The sequence below is a fragment of the Panulirus ornatus genome, chromosome 61 (genome assembly GCF_036320965.1).
Source record: "Panulirus ornatus isolate Po-2019 chromosome 61, ASM3632096v1, whole genome shotgun sequence".
NCBI lineage: Eukaryota > Metazoa > Arthropoda > Malacostraca > Decapoda > Palinuridae > Panulirus > Panulirus ornatus.
In genome coordinates this window covers 9,095,341-9,117,840 of record NC_092284.1, presented here as the reverse complement: position 1 = coordinate 9,117,840, position 22,500 = coordinate 9,095,341, and the positions used below count along the sequence as shown (strand labels likewise).

Below are 22,500 nucleotides of genomic sequence, written 5' to 3'. Positions count from 1 at the left end.
ATATTCTTAATACCTTCCACAGAGCATCTCTATCAACTCTATCATATGCCTTCTCCAGATCCATAAATGCTACATACAAATCCAATTGCTTTTCTAAGTATTTCTCACATACATTCTTCAAAGCAAACACCTGATCCACACATTATCAACCACTTTTGAAACCACACTGCTCTTCCCCAATCTGATGCTCTGTACATGCCTTCACCCTCTCAATCAATACCCTCCCATATATTTTACCAGGAATACTCAACAAACTTATACCTCTGTAATTTGAGCACTCACTCTTATCCCCTTTGCCTTTGTACATTGGCACTATGCAAGCATTCCGCCAATCCTCAGGCACCTCACCATGAGTCATACATACATTAAATAATCTTACCAACCAGTTAATAATACAGTCACCCCCTTTTTTAATAAATTCCACTGCAATACCATCCAAACCTGCTGCCTTGCCGTCTTTCATCTTCCGCAAAGCTTTTACTACCTCTTCTCTGTTTACCAAATCATTTTCCCTAACCCTCTCACTTTGCACACCACCTCGACCAAAACACCCTTATCTGCCACTCTATCATCAAACACATTCAACAAACCTTCAAAATACTCACTCCATCTCCTTCTCACTACTTGTTATCACCTCCCCATTTGCGCCCTTCACTGAAGTTCCCATTTGCTCCCTTGTCTTACGCACTTTATTTACCTCCTTCCAGAACATCTTTTTATTCTCCCTGAAATTTAATGATACTCTCTCACCCCAACTCTCATTTGCCCTCTTTTTCACCTCTTGCACCTTTCTCTTGACCTCCTGTCTCTTTCTTTTATACATCTCCCACTCAATTGCATTTTTTCCCTGCAAAAATCGTCCAAATGCCTCTCTCTTCTCTTTCACTAATAATCTTACTTCTTCATCCCACCACTCACTACCCTTTCTAATCAACCCACCTCCCACTCTTCTCATGCCACAAGCATCTTTTGCGCAATCCATCACTGATTCCCTAAATACATCGTATTCCTCCCCCACTCCCTTTACTTCCATTGTTCTCACCTTTTTCCATTCTGTACTCAGTCTCTCCTGGTACTTCCTCACACAAGTCTCCTTCCCAAGCTCGCTCACTCTCACCACCCTCTTCACCCCAACATTCACTCTTCTTTTCTGAAAACCCATACAAATCTTCACCTTAGCCTCCACAAGATAATGATCAGACATCCCTCCAGTTGCACCTCTCAGCACATTAACATCCAAAAGTCTCTCTTTCGCGCGCCTGTCAATTAACACGTAATCCAATAACGCTCTCTGGCCATCTCTCCTACTTACATACGTATATATATATATATATATATATATATATATATATATATATATATATATATATATATATTCATTTATTTATTTATTATTTTATTTATTTTGCTTTGTCGCTGTCTCCCGCACCTGCGAGGTAGCGCAAGGAAACAGACGAAAAAAATGGCCCAACCCACCCCCACACATGCACACACACACACGTCCACACACGCAAACATACACACCCACACATCCCAACATACACACATATATACACACACAGACACACACATATACACACATGCACACAATTCACACTGTCTGCCTTTATTCATTCCCATCGCCACCCCGCCACACACGGAATAACATCCCCCTCCCCCCTCATGTGTGCGAGGCAGCGCCAGAAAAAGACAACAAAGGCCCCATTCGCTCACACTCAGTCTCCAGCTGTCATGCAATAATGCACCGAAACCACAGCTCCCTTTCCACATTCAGGCCCCACAGAACTTTCTATGGTTTACCCCAGAAGCTTCACATGCCCTGATTCAATCCACTGACAGCACGTCAACCCCGGTATACCACATCGATCCAATTCACTCTATTCCTTGCCCGCCTTTCACCCTCCTGCATGTTCAGGCCCCGATCACTCAAAATCTTTTTCACTCCATCTTTCCACCTCCAATTTGGTCTCCCACTTCTCCTCGTTCCCTCCACCTTTGACACATATATCCTCTTGCTCAATCTTTCCTCACTCATTCTCTCCATGTGACCAAACCATTTCAAAACACCCTCTTCTGCTCTCTCAACCACGCTCTTTTTATTTCCGCACATCTCTCTTACCCTTACATTACTTACTCGATCAAACCACCTCACACCACACACTGTCCTCAAACATCTCATTTCCAGCACATCCACCCTCCTGCGCACAACTCTATCCATACCCCACGCCTCGCAACCATACAACATTGTTGGAACCACTATTTCTTCAAACATACCCATTTTTGCTTTCCGAGGTAATGTTCTCGACTTCCACACATTCTTCAAGGCTCCCAGGATTTTCGCCCCCTCCCCCACCCTATGATTCACTTCCGCTTCCATGGTTCCATCCGCTGCCAGATCCACTCCCAGATATCTAAAACATTACTTCCTCCAGTTTTTCTCCATTCAAACTTACCTCCCAATTGACTTGACTCTCAACTCTACTGTACCTAATAACCTTGTTCTTATTCACATTTACTCTTAACTTTCTTCTTTCACACACTTTACCAAACTCAGTCACCAGCTTCTGCAGTTTCTCACATCAATCAGCCACCAGCGCTGTATCATCAGCGAACAACAACTGATCCCCTTCCTAAGCTCTCTCATCCACAACAGACTTCATACTTGCCCCTCTTTCCAAAACTCTTGCATTCACCTCCCTAACAACTCCATCCATAAACAAATTAAACAACCATGGAGACATCACACACCCCTGCCGCAAACCTACATTCAATGAGAACCAATCACTTTCCTCTCTTCCTACACGTACACATGCCTTACATCCTCGATAAAAACTTTTCACTGCTTCTAACAACTTGCCTCCCACACCATATATTCTTAATACCTTCCACAGAGCATCTCTATCAACTCTATCATATGCCTTCTCCAGATACATAAATGCTACATACAAATCCATTTGCTTTTCTAAGTATTTCTCACATACATTCTTCAAAGCAAACACCTGATCCACACATCCTCTACCACTTCTGAAACCACACTGCTCTTCCCCAATCTGATGCTCTGCACATGCCTTCACCCTCTCAATCAATACCCTACCCTTCCATATAATTTACCAGGAATACTCAACAAACTTATACCTCTGTAATTTGAGCACTCACTCTTATCCCCTTTGCCTTTGTACAATGGCACTATGCACGCATTCCGCCAATCCTCAGGCACCTCACCATGAGTCATACATATATTAAATAACCTTACCAACCAGTCAACAATACAGTCACCCCCTTTTTTAATAAATTCCACTGCAATACCATCCAAACCTGCTGCCTTGCCGGCTTTCATCTTCCGCAAAGCTTTTACTATCTCTTCTCTGTTTACGAAATCATTTTCCCTAACCCTCTCACTTTGCACACCACCTCGACCAAAACACCCTATCTCTGCCACTCTATCATCAAACACATTCAACAAACCTTCAAAATACTCACTCCATCTCCTTCTCACATCACCACTACTTGTTATCACCTCCCCATTTGCGCCCTTCACTGAAGTTCCCATTTGCTCCCTTGTCTTACGCACTTTATTTACCTCCTTCCAGAACATCTTTTTATTCTCCCTAAAATTTAATGATACTCTCTCACCCCAACTCTCATTTGCCCTCTTTTTCACCTCTTGCACCTTTCTCTTGACCTCCTGTCTCTTTCTTTTATACATCTCCCACTCAATTGCATTTTTTCCCTGCTAATATATATATATATATATATATATATATATATATATATATATATATATATATATATATATATATATATATATATATATATATGTAATCCTTCAAATCCACTTGAAATTATGACACGATAAGTTCCCAAGTGTCATATTTCTCATTCTTGTATCTCCCTTGATAATGAAGATATGATCATTACACGAAAGTGCACTTGGCAACTTATGTTCTACGTCTTCTATCTCATTCTTGTATCTCCTCTGATGATGATGTGATCATTAACGAAAGCGCACTTGGCAACTTATGTTCTACGTCTTCTATCTCATTCTTGTATCTCCCCTGATGATGATGTGATCATTACACGAAAGTGCACTTGGCAACTTATGTTCTACGTCTTCTATCTCATTCTTGTATCTCCCCTGATGATGATGTGATCATTACACGAAAGTGCACTTGGCAACTTATGTTCTACGTCTTCTATCTCATTCTTGTATCTCCCTAGAGGGCACGCGACTGAAGAATTGGAGGATATGGAAAGAGATTTCCAATCAGCCATGAATGGAGGGGGGCAAAGTTAGCCTCCTTGTACCGTCTGGTGACATGGTTTATATCTCGGCCTCAAGGTGAACAGTCCACAAGTAGGTGACCTGTTCACAGACCATCAGGTCTTCTGTCATCTTCCTTTCCCTACGGCAGATAGCCTGTTCACAGACCATCAGGTCTTTCTTTATCTTCCTTTCCCTACGGCAGATGGCCTGTTCACAGACCATCAGGGCTTTCTTTATCTTCCTTTCCCGAAGGCAGATGGCCTGTTCATAGACCATTAGGGCTTTATCTTCCTTTCCTTAAGGCAGATGGCCTGTTCATAGATCATCAGCGCTTCTGTTATCTTGTTTTCCTCCAACAGATGACCTGTCAATAGACCATCTGGTCTTATCTTGCTTTCCCTAAATACTGTCCTCCAGTAGATGACCTGTTCATAGACCATCAGGTCTTCTGTTATCTTGCTTTCCCTAAATACTGTCCTCCAGCAGATAACCTGGTCGTAGACCATCAGGTCTTCTGTTATCTGGTTTTACCAAGTGCTGTCCCGAGTACGTGTAAATGTAAACAAACGGAGCGAGAACCACCTCGTATCTTATCTTATCTCCTTATCTTAAGTAGTTGTTTAGCTTATCTTTTTATCTTAAGTTCTTATCCTCTTCTCCACTTCGCCTCGTATCTTATCTCCTTATCTTAAGTATTTGCTTATCTTATCTTTTTATCTTAAGTTCTTATCCTCTTCTCCATTTCGCCTCGTATCTTATCTCTTTATCTTAAGTATTTGCTTATCTTATCTTTTTATCTAAGTTCTTGTCCTCTTCCATTTCGCCTCGTATCTTATCTTATCTCTTTATCTTAAGTATTTGCTTATCTTTTTATCTTAAGTTCTTATCCTCTTCTCCATTTCTCCTCGTATCTTATCTCTTTATCTTAAGTACTTGTTTATCTAATCTTTTTATCTTAAGTTCTTATCCTCTTCTCCATTTCGTATCTTACCTCCGTATCTTAAGTATTTGCTTATCTTATCTTTTTATCTTAAGTTCTTATCCTCTTCCATTTCGCCTCGTATCTTATCTTATCTCTTTATCTTAAGTATTCATCTTATCTTTTTATCTTAAGTTCTTATCCTCTTCTCCATTTCTCCTCGTATCTTATCTTATCTCTTTATCTTAAGTATTTATCTTATCTTTTTATCTTAAGTTCTTATCCTCTTCTCCATTTCTCCTCGTATCTTATCTTATCTCTTTATCTTAAGTATTCATCTTATCTTTTTATCTTAAGTTCTTAGCCTCTTCTCCATTTCGCCTCGTATCTTATCTCATCTCTTTATCTTAAGTATTTATCTTATCTTTTCATCTTAAGTTCTTATCCTCTTCTCCATTTCGCCTCGTATCTTATCTCTTTATCTTAAGTATTTGCTTATCTTCACCACCACCACCCCAGCCTCCTCCCCCAACGCAAAGACGGCCCCACCAACCCCGCCACTCCCCACCCCATCTCGACCCCGTCAACCCCGCCACTTCCCACCCCATCTCGACCCCCTCAACCTCGCCACTCCCCACCCCATCTCGACCCCGTCAACCCCGCCACTTCCCACCCCATCTCGACCCCGTCAACCCCGCCACTCCCCACCCCATCTCGACCCCCTCAACCCCGCCACTTCCCACCCCATCTCGACCCCCTCAACCCCGCCACTTCCCACCCCATCTCGACCCCCTCAACCTCGCCACTCCCCACCCCATCTCGACCCCGTCAACCCCGCCACTTCCCACCCCATCTCGACCCCGTCAACCCCGCCACTCCCCACCCCATCTCGACCCCCTCAACCCCGCCACTTCCCACCCCATCTCGACCCCCTCAACCTCGCCACTCCCCACCCCATCTCGACCCCGTCAACCCCGCCACTCCCCACCCCATCTCGACCCCCTCAACCCCGCCACTTCCCACCCCATCTCGACCCGGCCCGGTTGTGGGTGGGCAGTATACCACGGAGGGGCCCGCGGGGGCCCCGTTGTGGGTGGGGATTATACCACGGAGGGGCCCGCGGGGGCCCGGTTGTGGATGGACAGTATACCAAGGAGGGGCCCGCGGGGGCCCGGTTGTGGGTAGGCAGTATACCACGGAGGGGCCCGCGGGGGCCCGGTTGTGGATGGACAGTATACCAAGGAGGGGCCCGCGGGGGCCCGGTTGTGGGTAGGCAGTATACCACGGAGGGGCCCGCGGGGGCCCGGTTGTGGATGGACAATATACCACGGAGGGGCCCGCGGGGGCCCGGTTGTGGATGGATAGTATACCACGGTGGGGCCCGCGGGGGCCCGGTTGTGGATGGACAATATACCACGGAGGGGCCCGCGGGGGCCCGGTTGTGGGCGGGCGGACGTGAGCGAAGGAGGCCTTTTCTTCGTCTGTTCTTGGCGCTACCTCGCTAACGTGAGAGACGGAAGTCTGTCTCTTTTTCTTGTCATTCTCTTCCCGTCTACTTCTGTGGTCTACTGTCTCTTCCCGTCAGGTGTCAACTGTAATACTGTCTCTTCCCGTCAGTGGTCCACGGTAATACTGTCTCTTCCCGTCAGTGGTCCACTGTAATACTGTCTCTTCCCGTCAGTGGTCCACGGTAATACTGTCTCTTCCCGTCAGTGGTCCACGGTAATACTGTCTCTTCCCGTCAGTGGTCCACGGTAATACTGTCTCTTCCCGAGACTGGTCCACTGTAATACTGTCTCTCCCCGTCAGTGGTCCACTGTAATACTGTCTCTTCCCGTCAGTGGTCCACTGTAATACTGTCTCTTCCCGACACTGGTCCACTGGTCCTCAGCCCTGGAGGCAGTAGACCTCAGCCCTGGAGGCAGTAGACCTCAGCCCTGGGGGCAGTAGACCTCAGCCCTGGGGGCATTAGACCTCAGCCCTGGAGGCAGTAGACCTCAGCCCTGGGGGCAGTAGACCTCAGCCCTGGGACAGAAGCCCTCAGCCCTGGGGGCAGTAGACCTCAGCGCTGGGACAGTAGACCTCAACCCTGGGGGCAGTAGACCTCAGCCCTGGGGGCAGTAGACCTCAACCCTGGGGGCAGTAGACCTCAGCCCTGGGACAGTAGGCCTCAGCCCTGGGGGCAGTAGACCTCAGCCCTGGGACAGTAGACCTCAGCCCTGGGGGCAGTAGACCTCAGCCCTGGGAGCAGTAGACCTCAGCCCTGGGGGCAGTAGACCTCAGCTCTGGGACAGTAGACCTCAGCCACGGAGGCAGAAGACCTCAGCCCTGGGGGCAGTAGACCTCAGCCACGGGGACAGTAGACCTCAGCCCTGGGGACAGTAGACCTCAGCCCTGGGGGCAGTAGACCTCAGCCCTGGGGGCAGTAGACCTCAGCCCTGGGGGACAGAAGACCTCAGCTCTGGGGGCAGTAGACCTCAGCCCTGGGGGACAGAAGACCTCAGTCCTGGGGGCAGTAGACCTCAGCCACGGGGACAGTAGACCTCAGCCCTGGGGGCAGTAGACCTCAACCCTGGGGGCAGTAGACCTCAGCGCTGGAGGCAGTAGACCTCAGCCCTGGGGGACAGAAGACCTCAGTCCTGGGGGCAGTAGACCTCAGCGCTGGAGGCAGTAGACCTCAGCCCTGGGGGCAGTAGACCTCAGCCCTGGGGGCAGTAGGCCCCAGCCCTGGGGGCAGTAGACCTCACCCCTGGGGGCAGTAGACCTCATCCCTGGGGGCAGTAGACCTCAACCCTGGGGGCAGTAGGCCTCAGCCCTGGGGACAGTACGCCTCAGCCCTGGGGGCAGTAGACCTCAGCCCTGGGGGCAGTAGACCTCAGCCCTGGGGGCAATGTCTCAGCCCTGGGGGCAGTAGACCTCAGCCCTGGGGGCAGTAGACCTCAGCCACAGAGGCAGTAGACCTCAGCCCTGGGGACAGTAGACCTCAGCCACAGAGGCAGTAGACCTCAGTCCTGGGGGCAGTAGGCCTCAGCCCTGGGGGCAGTAGACCTCAGCCCTGGGGGCAATGTCTCAGCCCTGGGGGCAGTAGACCTCAGTCCTGGGGCAATAGACCTCAGCCCTGGGAGCAGTAGACCTCAGCCCTGGGGGCAGTAGGCCTCAGCCCTGGGGGCAGTAGGCCTCAGCCCTGGGGGCAGTAGACCTCAGCCCTGGGGACAGTACGCCTCAGCAATGGGGGCAGTAGACCTCAGCCCTGGGGGCAGTAGGCCTCAGCCCTGGGGGCAGTAGGCCTCAGCCCTGGGGGCAGTAGACCTCAGCCCTGGGGGCAGTAGACCTCAGCCCTGGGGGCAGTAGACCTCAGCTCTGGGAGCAGTAGGCCTCTGTCCTGGGGGCAGTAAGCATCAGCCCTGGGGACAGAAGCCCTCAGCCCTGGGGGCAGTAGACCTCAGCCCTGGGGGCAGTAGACCTCAGCCCTGGGGGCAGTAGACCTCAGCCCTGGGGGCAGTAGACCTCAACCCTGGGGGCAGTAGGCCTCAGCCTTGGGGACAGTATGCCTCAGCCCTGGGGGCAGTAGACCTCAGCCCTGGGGGCAGTAGACCTCAGCCCTGGGGGCAGTAGACCTCTGTCCTGGGGGCAGTAAGCATCAGCCCTGGGGGCAGTAGGCCTCAGCCCTGGGGGGCAGTAGACCTCAGCCCTGGGACAGTAGACCTCAGCCCTGGGGGCAGTAGACCTCAGCCCTGGGGGCAGTAGACCTCAGCCCTGGGGGCAGTAGACCTCTGTCCTGGGGGCAGTAAGCATCAGCCCTGGGGGCAGTAGGCCTCAGCCCTGGGGGGCAATAGACCTCAGCCCTGGGGGCAGTAGACCTCAGCCCTGGGGGCAATAGACCTCAGCCCTGGTGACAGTAGACCTCAGCCCTGGGGGCAGTAGACCTCAGCCCTGGGGGCAGTAGACCTCAGCCCTGGGGGACAGAAGACCTCAGCCCTAGGGGCAATAGACCTCAGCCCTGGGGGCAGTAGACCTCAGCCCTGGGGGACAGAAGACCTCAGCCCTAGGGGCAATAGACCTCAGCCCTGGGGGCAGTAGACCTCAGCCCTGGGGGAAGTAGACCTCAGCCCTGGGGCAGTAGGCTTCAGCCCTGGGGGCAGTAGACCTCAGCCCTGGGGGCAGTAGACCTCAGTCCTGGGGGGACAGAACCCTTAGCCCTGGGGGCAGTAGACCTCAGCCCTGGGGGCAGTAGACCTCAGTCCTGAGGACAGTAGACCTCAGCCCTGGGGGCAGTAGACCTCAGCCCTGGGGGCAGTAAGCATCAGCCCTGGGGCAGTAGACCTCAGCCCTGGGGGCAGTAGACCTCAGCCCTGGGGGGCAGTTAGCCCCCGGGGGTGTGGGTTGATGGGGCAGCTAGCCCCCGTGTGGGGGGTTGATGGGGCAGTTAGCCCCCGGGGGTGGGGGGTTGATGGGGCAGTTAGCCCCCGGGGTTGAGGGGGTTGATGGGGCAGTAGCCCCCGTGGGTTGATGGGGCAGTTAGCCCCGGGGGTTGATGGGGCAGTTAGCCCCCGGGTGGGGGGTTGATGGGGCAGCTAGCCCCCGTGTGGGGGGTTGATGGGGCAGCTAGCCCCCGTGTGGGGGGTTGATGGGGCATTTAGCCCCGGGGGTGGGGGGTTGATGGGGCAGCTAGCCCCCGGGGTTGGGGACTGACCTGGGTTTCGTGTGTTGGTGACGATCATAGCCCCGTCCTCGCGCTTCCACATGATGCGGGGCTCGGGGTTGCCGCGTGCGGCGCACCTCAGGGTCACGTTGGCCTTCTCCCGCACCTGGATCTCACTGTTGCTGCTCTGCTCGTCCATAATGTTAGGCGGTACTGTGGGGGAGAGGGGGGGGGTTAGTGTGTGGGGGGGGGCTACCTGAGGGCAGGGAGGGAGGGAGGGAGGGAGGGAGGGAGGGAGGGAGGGGGAGAGAGAGAGAGGGAGGGAGAGAGAGGGGGGGTGTTAACTGAGAGAGAGAGAGAGAGAGAGAGAGAGGGAGGGAGGGAGGGAGGGAGAGAGAGAGAGAGGGGGGGGGTTAACTGAGGGAGGGAGGGAGGGAGAGAGAGAGAGAGGGGGGGGGTTAACTGAGGGAGGGAGGGAGGGAGAGAGAGAGAGAGAGAGAGAGAGAGAGAGAGAGAGAGAGAGAGAGAGAGAGAGAGAGAGAGAGAGAGAGAGAGAGAGGTTAGTGTAGGGTATCTTAGAGAGAGAGAGAGAGAGAGAGAGAGAGAGAGAGAGAGAGAGAGAGAGAGAGGCAGACGGAATTAAAAAAAAAAAAAGAAAAACGATTATATTTACCTCGCACCAGGAAAATAGTTGAAAGAAAACGGACTTGCTAGGAACTTTGACGGGGAAAAAAAAAATTAAAATCTAAATTGTTGGGAGAACCTGATGTGGGGCGTCATGTGGACGTGAAGACAGCATTTAGGGCAACAATTTATCTCTAGACATTGTTAAAATGGTGAGAGAAAATGATGATTCTACTTATCTATCCATTTTCTTAAGAGAGCAACAATGCGTTTTCTATCATGGGATCATTGTAGAAGTCCTGTTCACTTTGGCCATTATAATTCTATAGCATAACAAACCACACATCAAGTTAGTTTTAACTCAGTTTTAAGAAGGTTTAATGATCCATTACCTGTGGAAGATGCACAAACCTGATTGATTGTAGTACGTGTGTACTACATCCCGTTTTCTGTGACGTTAAACTGACCTTATCTGTCTCTCCCAAGACTGTAGTAAGTGTGTACTACATCCCATTTTCTGTGACGTTAGACTCACCTTATCTGTCTCTCCCAAGATTGTAGTACGTGTGGACTACATCCCATTTTCTGTGACGTTAGACTAACCTTATTAACTAGTTAGTCCCCCCTGAAACCCCTCTCCCACATGACCCGAGAGAGAAAATGGGATGGGATCTCCCTTGTTTACGTTAGTCTGGGCCAAAGCCGCGTCATCCAACCCCCTAACAACCTTGTTACCCCAAACCATTTTCCTCCTCTAACTGCTCTAACAAGGTGATTGCCATTTTCGTCTACGACCTTTGACAATTTGGACGACCTTCCCCAGTCCATCCAGATGGTGGTACGACTGAAGTAGACCCACATAGACCGATATACGACTGAAGTAGACCCACACAGACCGATATAAAACATCTTGCGGAAAGGGACAATTTTGTATCTCAACATTCTATCTGGCCAGTAATTCTGGTAAGTACTTGCGATTTTCTGCTAAACTTCTCGCGATTTTCTGCTAAACTTCTTGCGATTTTCTGCTAAACTTCTTGCGATTTTCTGCTAAACTTCTTGCGATTTTCTGCTGAACTTCTTGCGATTTTCTGCTGAACTTCTTGCGATTTTCTGCTGAACTTCTTGCGATTTTCTGCAGAATTTCTTGCGATTTTCTGCTAAACTTCTTGCGATTTTCTGCTAAACTTCTTGCGATTTTCTGCTAAGCTTCTTGCGATTTTCTGCTAAACTTCTTGTGATTTTCTGCTAAACTTCTTGCGATTTTCTGCTAAGCTTCTTGCGATTTTCTGCTAAACTTCCTGCGATTTTCTGCTAAACTTCTTGCGATTTTCTGCTAAACTTCTTGCGATTTTCTGCTAAACTTCTTGCGATTTTCTGCTGAACTTCTTGCGATTTTCTGCTGAACTTCTTGCGATTTTCTGCAGAATTTCTTGCGATTTTCTGCTAAACTTCTTGCGATTTTCTGCTAAACTTCTTGCGATTTTCTGCTAAGCTTCTTGCGATTTTCTGCTTTACTTCTTGTGATTTTCTGCTAAACGTCTTGCGATTTTCTGCTAAGCTTCTTGCGATTTTCTGCTAAACTTCCTGCGATTTTCTGCTAAACTTCTTGCGATTTTCTGCTAAACTTCTTGCGATTTTCTGCTCAACTTCTTGCGATTTTCTGCTCAACTTCTTGCGATTTTCTGCTCAACTTCTTGCGATTTTCTGCTAAACTTCTTGCGATTTTCTGCTCAACTTCTTGCGATTTTCTGCTAAACTTCTAGCGATTTTCTGCTCAACTTCCTGCGATTTTCTGCTAAACTTCTTGCGATTTTCTGCTCAACTTCTTGCGATTTTCTGCTAAGCTTCTTGCGATTTTCTGCTTTACTTCTTGTGATTTTCTGCTAAACGTCTTGCGATTTTCTGCTAAGCTTCTTGCGATTTTCTGCTCAACTTCTAGAGATTTTCTGCTAAACTTCTTGCGATTTTCTGCTCAACTTCTTGCGATTTTCTGCTCAACTTGCGATTTTCTGCTAAACTTCTTGCGATTTTCTGCTCAACTTCTTGCGATTTTCTGCTAAACTTCTTGCGATTTTCTGCTCAACTTCTTGCGATTTTCTGCTAAACTTCTTACGATTTACTGCTCAACTTGATCATGAGAACCTTACAATAAGGTTACTAATGTCTTTCGATCTGCCTCTTGACTGCTTTGCTGGCTGCTAAATATATCCTGAGTTGGCCACACTGTAGTGATGATGGCTTCTCAAGGTTCTGAGTTGGCAACACTGTGTAGCGATGATGACCTCTCAAGGTCCTGAGTTGGTAACACTGTAGTGATGATGGCTGAGTTGGCCACACTGTAGTGATGATTGGAATCTCAAGGTTCTGAGTTGGTAACACTGTAGTGATGATGGCTGAGTTGGCCACACTGTAGTGATGATGGCTTCTCAAGGTCCTGAGTTGGCCACACTGTAGTGATGATGGCTTCTCAAGGTTCTGAGCTGGTAACACTGTAGTGATGATGGCTGAGTTGGCCACACTGTAGTGATGATGGCTTCTCAAGGTCCTGAGTTGGCCACACTGTAGTGATGATGGCTTCTCAAGCTCCTGAGCTGGCAACACTGTAGTGATGATGGCTTCTCAAGCTCCTGAGTTGGCAACACTGTAGTGATGATGGCTTCTCAAGGTTCTGAGTTGGCAACACTGTAGTGATGATGGCTGAGTTGGCCACACTGTAGTGATGATGGCTTCTCAAGCTCCTGAGTTGGCAACACTGTAGTGATGATGGCTTCTCAAGGTTCTGAGTTGGCAACACTGTAGTGATGATGGCTGAGTTGGCCACACTGTAGTGATGATGGCTTCTCAAGCTCCTGAGCTGGCAACACTGTAGTGATGATGGCTTCTCAAGCTCCTGAGCTGGCAACACTGTAGTGATGATGGACTCTCCAGGTTTTTAACATAAAAAAAGAAGGAGGAAAAAAAAGAAAGATTTCATTTTTTTTCTTTTAGGTTCTGGGAAAGTTTGGGGAAGTAGCAAGGGAGGGGGAAAAAATGGGGGCTTTACGGGCGAAATTTAATGATGGGACACACGGGAGTGTGTGAGAGGGAGCGGGAAATGGTAGAGTGACTGACGGAGGACACTGTGCCAGAGTGAGTGAGTGAGTGTGACATGACGAGAGAGAGAGAGAGAGAGAGAGAGAGAGAGAGAGAGAGAGAGAGAGAGAGAGAGTGTCTGACGTGGCAATTTGAGAGGGACAAGGCAAAGAGTGAGTGAGACATGGGAAGTTGAGAGGGACAAGGAAGAGCGAGTGAGAGGGACAAGGCAAAGTGAGTGAGACATGGGAAGTTGAGAGGGTCAAGGAAGAGTGAGTGAGAGGGACAAGGAAGAGTGAGTGAGAGGGACAAGGTAGAGTGAGGGAGACATGGGAAGTTGAGAGGGTCAAGGAAGAGTGAGTGAGAGGGACAAGGAAGAGTGAGGGAGACATGGGAAGTTGAGAGGGTCAAGGAAGAGTGAGTGAGAGGGACAAGGAAGAGTGAGTGAGAGGGACAAGGAAGAGTGAGTGAGACATGGGAAGTTGAGAGGGACAAGGAAGAGTGAGTGAGAGGGACAAGGCAAAGTGAGTGAGACATGGGAAGTTGAGAGGGACAAGGAAGAGTGAGTGAGAGGGACAAGGCAAAGTGAGTGAGACATGGGAAGTTGAGAGGGACAAGGAAGAGTGAGTGAGAGGGACAAGGCAAAGTGAGTGAGACATGGGAAGTTGAGAGGGTCAAGGAAGAGTGAGTGAGAGGGACAAGGAAGAGTGAGTGAGAGGGACAAGGTAGAGTGAGTGAGACATGGGAAGTTGAGAGGGTCAAAGGAGAGTGAGTGAGAGGGACAAGGCAAAGTGAGTGAGACATGGGAAGTTGAGAGGGACAGGAAGAGTGAGTGAGAGGGACAAGGTAGAGTGAGTGAGACATGGGAAGTTGAGAGGGTCAAAGGAGAGTGAGTGAGAGGGACAAGGCAGAGTGAGTGAGACATGGGAAGTTGAGAGGGACAGGAAGAGTGAGTGAGAGGGACAAGGCAAAGTGAGGGAGACATGGGAAGTTGAGAAGGACAAGGAAGAGTGAGTGAGAGGGACAAGGCAAAGTGAGTGAGACATGGGAAGTTGAGAGGGACAAGGAAGAGTGAGTGAGAGGGACAAGGCAGAGTGAGTGAGAGAGGAAAAAGGTAGATTGAGTGAGAGGTACACGCCTGAATGAGTGTGATATGGCAAAATGAGAGGGACAAGGAAGAGTGAATGAGTGTGACAAGACAAGGCAGAGTGACAGAGTGTGACATGGGAAGTTGAGAGGAACAAGGTAGAGTGAGAGAGGGAATGAGAGAGTAGTAGAGATAATGCAGGATGAGAGGGGCATGGGAAGGTGAGGGAGTGAGACACTGGTAGAGTGGACACGGATGAGAGGGTGAGTGGGACATAGGAGAGTGGATGAGTGGGACACACGAGAGCGGGTGAGTGGGACACAGGAGACTGGGTGAAAGGGACACAGGAGAGTGGTTGAGTGGGACACACGAGAGCGGGTGAGTGGGACACAGTAGAGTGGGTGAGTGGGACACAGGAGAGTGTGGGTGGATGGGACACAGGAGAAGGTGAGTGGTCAAGGAAAAGTGGGTGAATGAGACACAGGAGAGTGGATGAGTGGGACACAGGAGTGTGGATGAGTGGAACACGAGAGCGGGTGAGCGGGACACAGGAGAGTGGGTGAGTGGTACACGGGAGTGGTTAGTGGTTGAGTGGGACACGGGAGAGTGAGTGAGTGGATACAGGAGAGTGGGTGAGTGGATACAGGATAGTGGGTGAGTGGGACACGGGAGAGTGAGTGGGACACAGGATAGTGGGTGAATGGAACACAGGAGAGAGGGTGAGTGGGACACGGGAGAGTGGGGGACACGGGAGCAAGACACGTGACAGAGTGACTCCTATGCACAGTGTAGTAAGGTCGTGAGAGGGATGTGGCCTCTTATCGTCTGTTCGTGGCGCTACTTCGCTAACGTGGGAAACGGCGATCAAACAATGCTTTACCTCCCATAGATCTTAGTGTCCACATATCAAATTTCGTCCTTCAGCCAATATTTTGGGGGATCGCTCCCTCAGGCCTGTCTCTGTAGTGATGATAAAACCTTAAACCTCTCTCTGTAGTGATGATAAAAACTTTAAACCTGTATCTGTAGGGATGATAAAAACCTTAAACCTGTGTCTGTAGGGATGATAAAAATCTTAAACTTGTCTCTGTAGTGATGATAAAAACCCTAAACCTGTCTCTGTAGTGATGATCCAACCCTAAACCTCTCTCTGTAGTGATGATCCAACCCTAAACCTCTCTCTGTAGTGATGATCCAACCCTAAACCTCTCTCTGTAGTGATGATCCAACCCTAAACCTGTCTCTGTAGTGATGATCCAACCCTAAACCTCTCTCTGTAGTGATGATCCAACCCTAAACCTCTCTCCCTCTCTCTCTCTCTCTCTCTCTCTCTCTCTCTCTCTCTCTCTCTCTCTCTGTAGTGATGATACAAACTGTAGTGATGATAAAAACCCTAAACCTCTCTCTGTAGTGATGATCCAACCCTAAACCTCTCTCTGTAGTGATGATCCAACCTTTAGCTAAAGCTCTCTCCCTCTCCCCTCCCCTCTCTCTCTCTCTCTCTCTCTCTCTCTCTCTCTCTCTCTCTCTCTCTCTCTCTCTCTGCGTGTAGCGATGATACAAACTGGAGCGCCCCCACACAGCTGCGCCCGAACGCTTTATCTCGCCTGGCGGCGACGACGAGACACAATACAGGCACCTTTCACTGCTGCCTCGCTCCGTCCCTGTATACACCACTTTTCGATTCGCTCGCGTTAATAACACACTCCCTCACTCCGCTGGCCACAACACACAGCGGCCAAGCCACATTCAGCCGGCCAGAATGACCTCCCACCATCTTGGCCCGGGTTTTGATTAAGCGTGTGGTCGAGTCCCACAATTGACACCACCTGCGCCCCAAACTGGAACACCACATCACCTCCCAGGAGGCCCCGCTACAGTTATCTACTACCCCCAGCAGTGAACACACACACACTCTCTCTCTCTCTCTCTCTCTCTCTCTCTCTCTCTCTCTCTCTCTCTCTCTCTCTCTCTCTCTCCTCTACAATATTTTTCTTTATTTCCATTCCATTTTCTCCTGATGAGGTGTTAATCTGGGGCCTCCGTGGTGTGGCGGTCAGCGTTGCCGGCCGTGACGCAATTCACGGGAACCCTTGCGCCCGGGGTCGAGCCTGCATAGATTCGATTTCACGGTCGTGGTGGCCAGTGCACAGTTCACCCAGCTGTTCATCCTCCCCTAGGGGGCTGGTCGATGATATGAGCACCTAGCTTAGGTTAGTGTGTCTATCTAACTATCTATCTATAAACGTTTTGGACAATCACATGTTTACCAAATGGCGTCCTAACTTCGTCTCTTCGTTGTATATCAACTGACTGTTATATTTCTCTCTTGTGTCTCCCCTGATGATGATGTGATTATTACACGAAAGTGCACTTGGGAACTTTTCGTGTTTCATTTTCCCCGTGGACTCATAGGAATATATATATATATATATATATATATATATATATATATATATATATATATATATATATATATATATATATATATATATATATTCCTGGTAAATTATATGAGAGGGTATTGATTGAGAGGGTGAAGGCATGTACAGAGCATCAGATTGGGGAAGAGCAGTGTGGTTTCAGAAGTGGTAGAGGATGTGTGGATCAGGTGTTTGCTTTGAAGAATGTATGTGAGAAATACTTAGAAAAGCAAATGGATTTGTATGTAGCATTTATGGATCTGGAGAAGGCATATGATAGAGTTGATAGAGATGCTCTGTGGAAGGTATTAAGAATATATGGTGTGGGAGGAAAGTTGTTAGAAGCAGTGAAAAGTTTTTATCGAGGATGTAAGGCATGTGTACGTGTAGGAAGAGAGGAAAGTGATTGGTTCTCAGTGAATGTAGGTTTGCGGCAGGGGTGTGTGATGTCTCCATGGTTGTTTAATTTGTTTATGGATGGGGTTGTTAGGGAGGTAAATGCAAGAGTTTTGGAAAGAGGGGCAAGTATGAAGTCTGTTGGGGATGAGAGAGCTTGGGAAGTGAGTCAGTTGTTGTTCGCTGATGACACAGCGCTGGTGGCTGATTCATGTGTGAAACTGCAGAAGCTGGTGACTGAGTTTGGTAAAGTGTGTGGAAGCAGAAAGTTAAGAGTAAATGTGAATAAGAGCAAGGTTATTAGGTACAGTAGGGTTGAGGGTCAAGTCAATTGGGAGGTGAGTTTGAATGGAGAAAAACTGGAGGAAGTGAAGTGTTTTAGATATCTGGGAGTGGATCTGGCAGCGGATGGAACCATGGAAGCGGAAGTGGATCATAGGGTGGGGGAGGGGGCGAAAATTCTGGGGGCCTTGAAGAATGTGTGGAAGTCGAGAACATTATCTCGGAAAGCAAAAATTGGTATGTTTGAAGGAATAGTGGTGCCAACAATGTTGTATGGTTGCGAGGCGTGGGCTATGGATAGAGTTGTGCGCAGGAGGATGGATGTGCTGGAAATGAGATGTTTGAGGACAATGTGTGGTGTGAGGTGGTTTGATCGAGTGAGTAACGTAAGGGTAAGAGAGATGTGTGGAAATAAAAAGAGCGTGGTTGAGAGAGCAGAAGAGGGTGTTTTGAAGTGGTTTGGGCACATGGAGAGGATGAGTGAGGAAAGATTGACCAAGAGGATATATGTGTCGGAGGTGGAGGGAACAAGGAGAAGAGGGAGACCAAATTGGAGGTGGAAAGATGGAGTGAAAAAGATTTTGTGTGATCGGGGCTTGAACATGCAGGAGGGTGAAAGGAGGGCAAGGAATAGAGTGAATTGGAGCGATGTGGTATACCGGGGCTGACGTGCTGTCAGTGGATTGAATCAAGGCATGTGAAGCGTCTGGGGTAAACCATGGAAAGCTGTGTAGGTATGGTATATTTGCGTGTGTGGACGTATGTATATACATGTGTATGGGGGGGGGGTTGGGCCATTTCTTTCGTCTGTTTCCTTGCGCTACCTCGCAAACGCGGGAGACAGCGACAAAGCAAAAAAAGAAAAAAAAAAAAGAATCCCAATGTACATGTAATAGTTATAAACACAGCCCTCCCGCTCTCTCAATGTGGTATAGACTCCTATATACATTGGTATTCAATATGGTCTCATCTTACCACCACACTGTGGCACATTCGACTCCATATCCTTCACTATGAACTCGTCCAACACACAGGTCTTCTCCGGGTCTCTCTCTGTCGCTCGCTCAATGCTTGGGTGTCTATACTAACGACCCAATTACCTCCATCAGGCCGCCCCCCTAACCACCAAACCAGCTTGGGAAAAAGAGAAATACGATCATATTCAAGCGGTGTTTATTCATTTCCATCTACCTCGACGTTACGCATTGAAATTGAAAGACGCATTGATGGATTTGAAAGTCAATTTGACATTTTTTTTTCTCATGATCTGCAAGCCTATGTATTTGTTTACATATTCCTCTTGTGTTGTTTACATATTCCTCTTGTGTTGTTTACATATTCCTCTTGTGTTGTTTACATATTCCTCTGTGTTGTTTACATATTCCTCTTGTGTTGTTTACATATTCCTCTTGTGTTGTTTACATATTCCTCTTGTGTTGTTTACATATCACCTCTTGTGTTGTTTACATATTCCTCTTGTGTTGTTTACATATCACCTCTTGTGTTGTTTACATATTCCTCTTGTGTTGTTTACATATTCCTCTTGTGTTGTTTACATATCACCTCTTGTGTTGTTTACATATTCCTCTTGTGTTGTTTACATATTCCTCTTGTGTTGTTTACATATCACCTCTTGTGTTGTTTACATATTCCTCTTGTGTTGTTTACATATTCCTCTTGTGTTGTTTACATATTCCTCTTGTGTTGTTTACATATCACCTCTTGTGTTGTTTACATATTCCTCTTGTGTTGTTTACATATTCCTCTTGTGTTGTTTACATATTCCTCTTGTGTTGTTTACATATTCCTCTTGTGTTGTTTACATATCACCTCTTGTGTTGTTTACATATTCCTCTTGTGTTGTTTACATATTCCTCTTGTGTTGTTTACATATCACCTCTTGTGTTCTTTACATATTCCTCTTGTGTTGTTTACATATTCCTCTTGTGTTGTTTACATATTCCTCTTGTGTTTACATATTCCTCTTGTGTTGTTTACATATTCCTCTTGTGTTGTTTACATATTCCTCTTGTGTTGTTTACATATCACCTCTTGTGTTGTTTACATATTCCTCTTGTGTTGTTTACATATCACCTCTTGTGTTGTTTACATATTCCTCTTTGTGTTGTTTACATATTCCTCTCGTGTTGTTTACATATCACCTCTTTGTGTTGTTTACATATTCCTCTTGTGTTGTTTACATATTCCTCTTGTGTTGTTTACATATTCCTCTTGTGTTGTTTACATATTCCTCTGTGTTGTTTACATATTCCTCTTGTGTTGTTTACATATTCCTCTTGTGTTGTTTACATATTCCTCTTGTGTTGTTTACATATTCCTCTTGTGTTGTTTACATATTCCTCTTGTGTTGTTTACATATTCCTCTTGTGTTGTTTACATATTCCTCTTGTGTTGTTTACATATTCCTCTTGTGTTGTTTACATATTCCTCTTGTGTTGCTTACATACTCCTCTTGTGTTGTTTACATATTCCTCTTGTGTTGTTTACATATTCCTCTTGTGTTGTTTACATATTCCTCTTGTGTTGTTTACATATTCCTCTTGTGTTGTTTACATATTCCTCTTTGTGTTGTTTACATATTCCTCTTGTGTTGTTTACATATTCCTCTTGTGTTGTTTACATATTCCTCTCGTGTTGTTTACATATTCCTCTTGTGTTTACATATTCCTCTTTGTGTTGTTTACATATTCCTCTTGTGTTGTTTACATATCACCTGTGTTGTTTACATATTCCTCTTGTGTTGTTTACATATTCCTCTTGTGTTGTTTACATATTCCTCTTTGTGTTGCTTACATATTCCTCTTGTGTTGTTTACATATTCCTCTTTGTGTTGCTTACATATTCCTCTTGTGTTGTTTACATATTCCTCTTTGTGTTGTTTACATATTCCTCTTGTGTTGTTTACATATTCCTCTTTGTGTTGTTTACATATTCCTCTTGTGTTGTTTACATATTCCTCTTTGTGTTGTTTACATATTCCTCTTGTGTTGTTTACATATCACCTCTTGTGTTGTTTACATATTCCTCTTGTGTTGTTTACATATTCCTCTTGCGTTGTTTACATATTCCTCTTTGTGTTGCTTACATATTCCTCTTGAGTTGTTTACATATTCCTCTTGTGTTGTTTACATATTCCTCTTTGTGTTGTTTACATATTCCTCTTGTGTTGTTTACATATTCCTCTTGTGTTGTTTACATATTTCTCTTGTGTTGTTTACATATTCCTCTTGTGTTGTTTACATATTCCTCTTGTGTTGTTTACATATCACCTCTTGTGTTGTTTACATATTCCTCTTGTGTTGTTTACATATTCCTCTTTGTGTTGTTTACATATTCCTCTTGTGTTGTTTACATATTCCTCTTGTGTTGTTTACATATTCCTCTTGTGTTGTTTACATATTCCTCTTTGTGTTGTTTACATATTCCTCTTGTGTTGTTTACATATTCCTCTTGTATTGTTTACATATTCCTCTTGTGTTGTTTACATATCACCTCTTGTGTTGTTTACATATTCCTCTTGTGTTGTTTACATATTCCTCTTGTGTTGTTTACATATCACCTCTTGTGTTGTTTACATATTCCTCTTTGTGTTGTTTACATATTCCTCTTGTGTTGTTTACATATTCCTCTTGTGTTGTTTACATATTCCTCTTTGTGTTGTTTACATATTCCTCTTGTGTTGTTTACATATTCCTCTTGTGCTGTTTACATATCACCTCTTGTGTTGTTTACATATTCCTCTTGTGTTGTTTACATATTCCTCTTTGTGTTGTTTACATATTCCTCTTGTGTTGTTTACATATTCCTCTTGTGTTGTTTACATATTCCTCTTGTGTTGCTTACATATTCCTCTTGTGTTGTTTACATATTCCTCTTGTGTTGTTTACATATTCCTCTTGTGTTGTTTACATATTCCTCTTGTGTTGTTTACATATTCCTCGTGTTGTTTACATATCACCTCTTGTGTTGTTTACATATTCCTCTTGTGTTGTTTACATACTCCTCTTGTGTTGTTTACATATTCCTCTTTGTGTACTTACCGAAGCCCCTTCGCCTCTGGCAGACACACATCAATTATCCCAATAGATTACGATCCATCTTGTGACACTGTCCCCTTCCCACACCCCCACACAAAGAGCAGTCACCTACCCGGATGTCGTTTTCTTCGTTGTACTACATAAAACACCACACCCCCACCCCCCGTTTTCTACGCCCCCCTTCCAGTACACTAACCCTCACTGGCTCTCACCCCGCCACTTCCCGCCACTTCCGTCAGCAATGCAGGACAACATACACGTAAGGCTTTCCCCCACACAGTCTCGCACTACTTTCCCCCACACACACAGTCTCGCAGTACTTTCCCCCACACACACAGTCTCGCAGTACTTTCCCCCACACACACAGTCTCGCACTACTTTCCCCCACACACACACAGTCTCGCACTACTTTCCCCCACATACACACAGTCTCGCACTACTTTCCCCCCCACACAGTCTCGCACTACTTTCCCCCACACACACACAGTCTCACACTACTTTCCCCCCACACACACAGTCTCGCACTACTTTCCCCCACACACACAGACTCGCACTACTTTCTCCCACACACACACAGTCTCGCACTACTTCCCCCCACACACACAGTCTCGCACTACTTTCCCCCACACACACAGACTCGCACTACTTTCTCCTACACACACACAGTCTCGCACTACTTCCCCCCACACACAGTCTCGCACTACTTCCCCCACACACACAGTCTCGCACT

General features: G+C 47.2%; 1 protein-coding gene across 1 annotated transcript in view; it reads right to left on the bottom strand.

Moving 5' to 3' along the window:
• Window positions 1-8,889: 8,889 nt before the first annotated feature.
• The window catches only part of LOC139767443 (uncharacterized), an 87,357-nt gene continuing 73,746 nt past the window's right edge, over window positions 8,890-22,500 (bottom strand). Inside the window, exons 4-5 of the mRNA XM_071696825.1 lie at window positions 9,877-10,038; window positions 8,890-9,050 (exon numbers count right to left, since the gene is read on the bottom strand). Of these exons, the coding sequence (XP_071552926.1) occupies window positions 8,890-9,050; window positions 9,877-10,038 (323 nt within the window). The remainder of the gene's footprint in view (window positions 9,051-9,876; window positions 10,039-22,500) is intronic.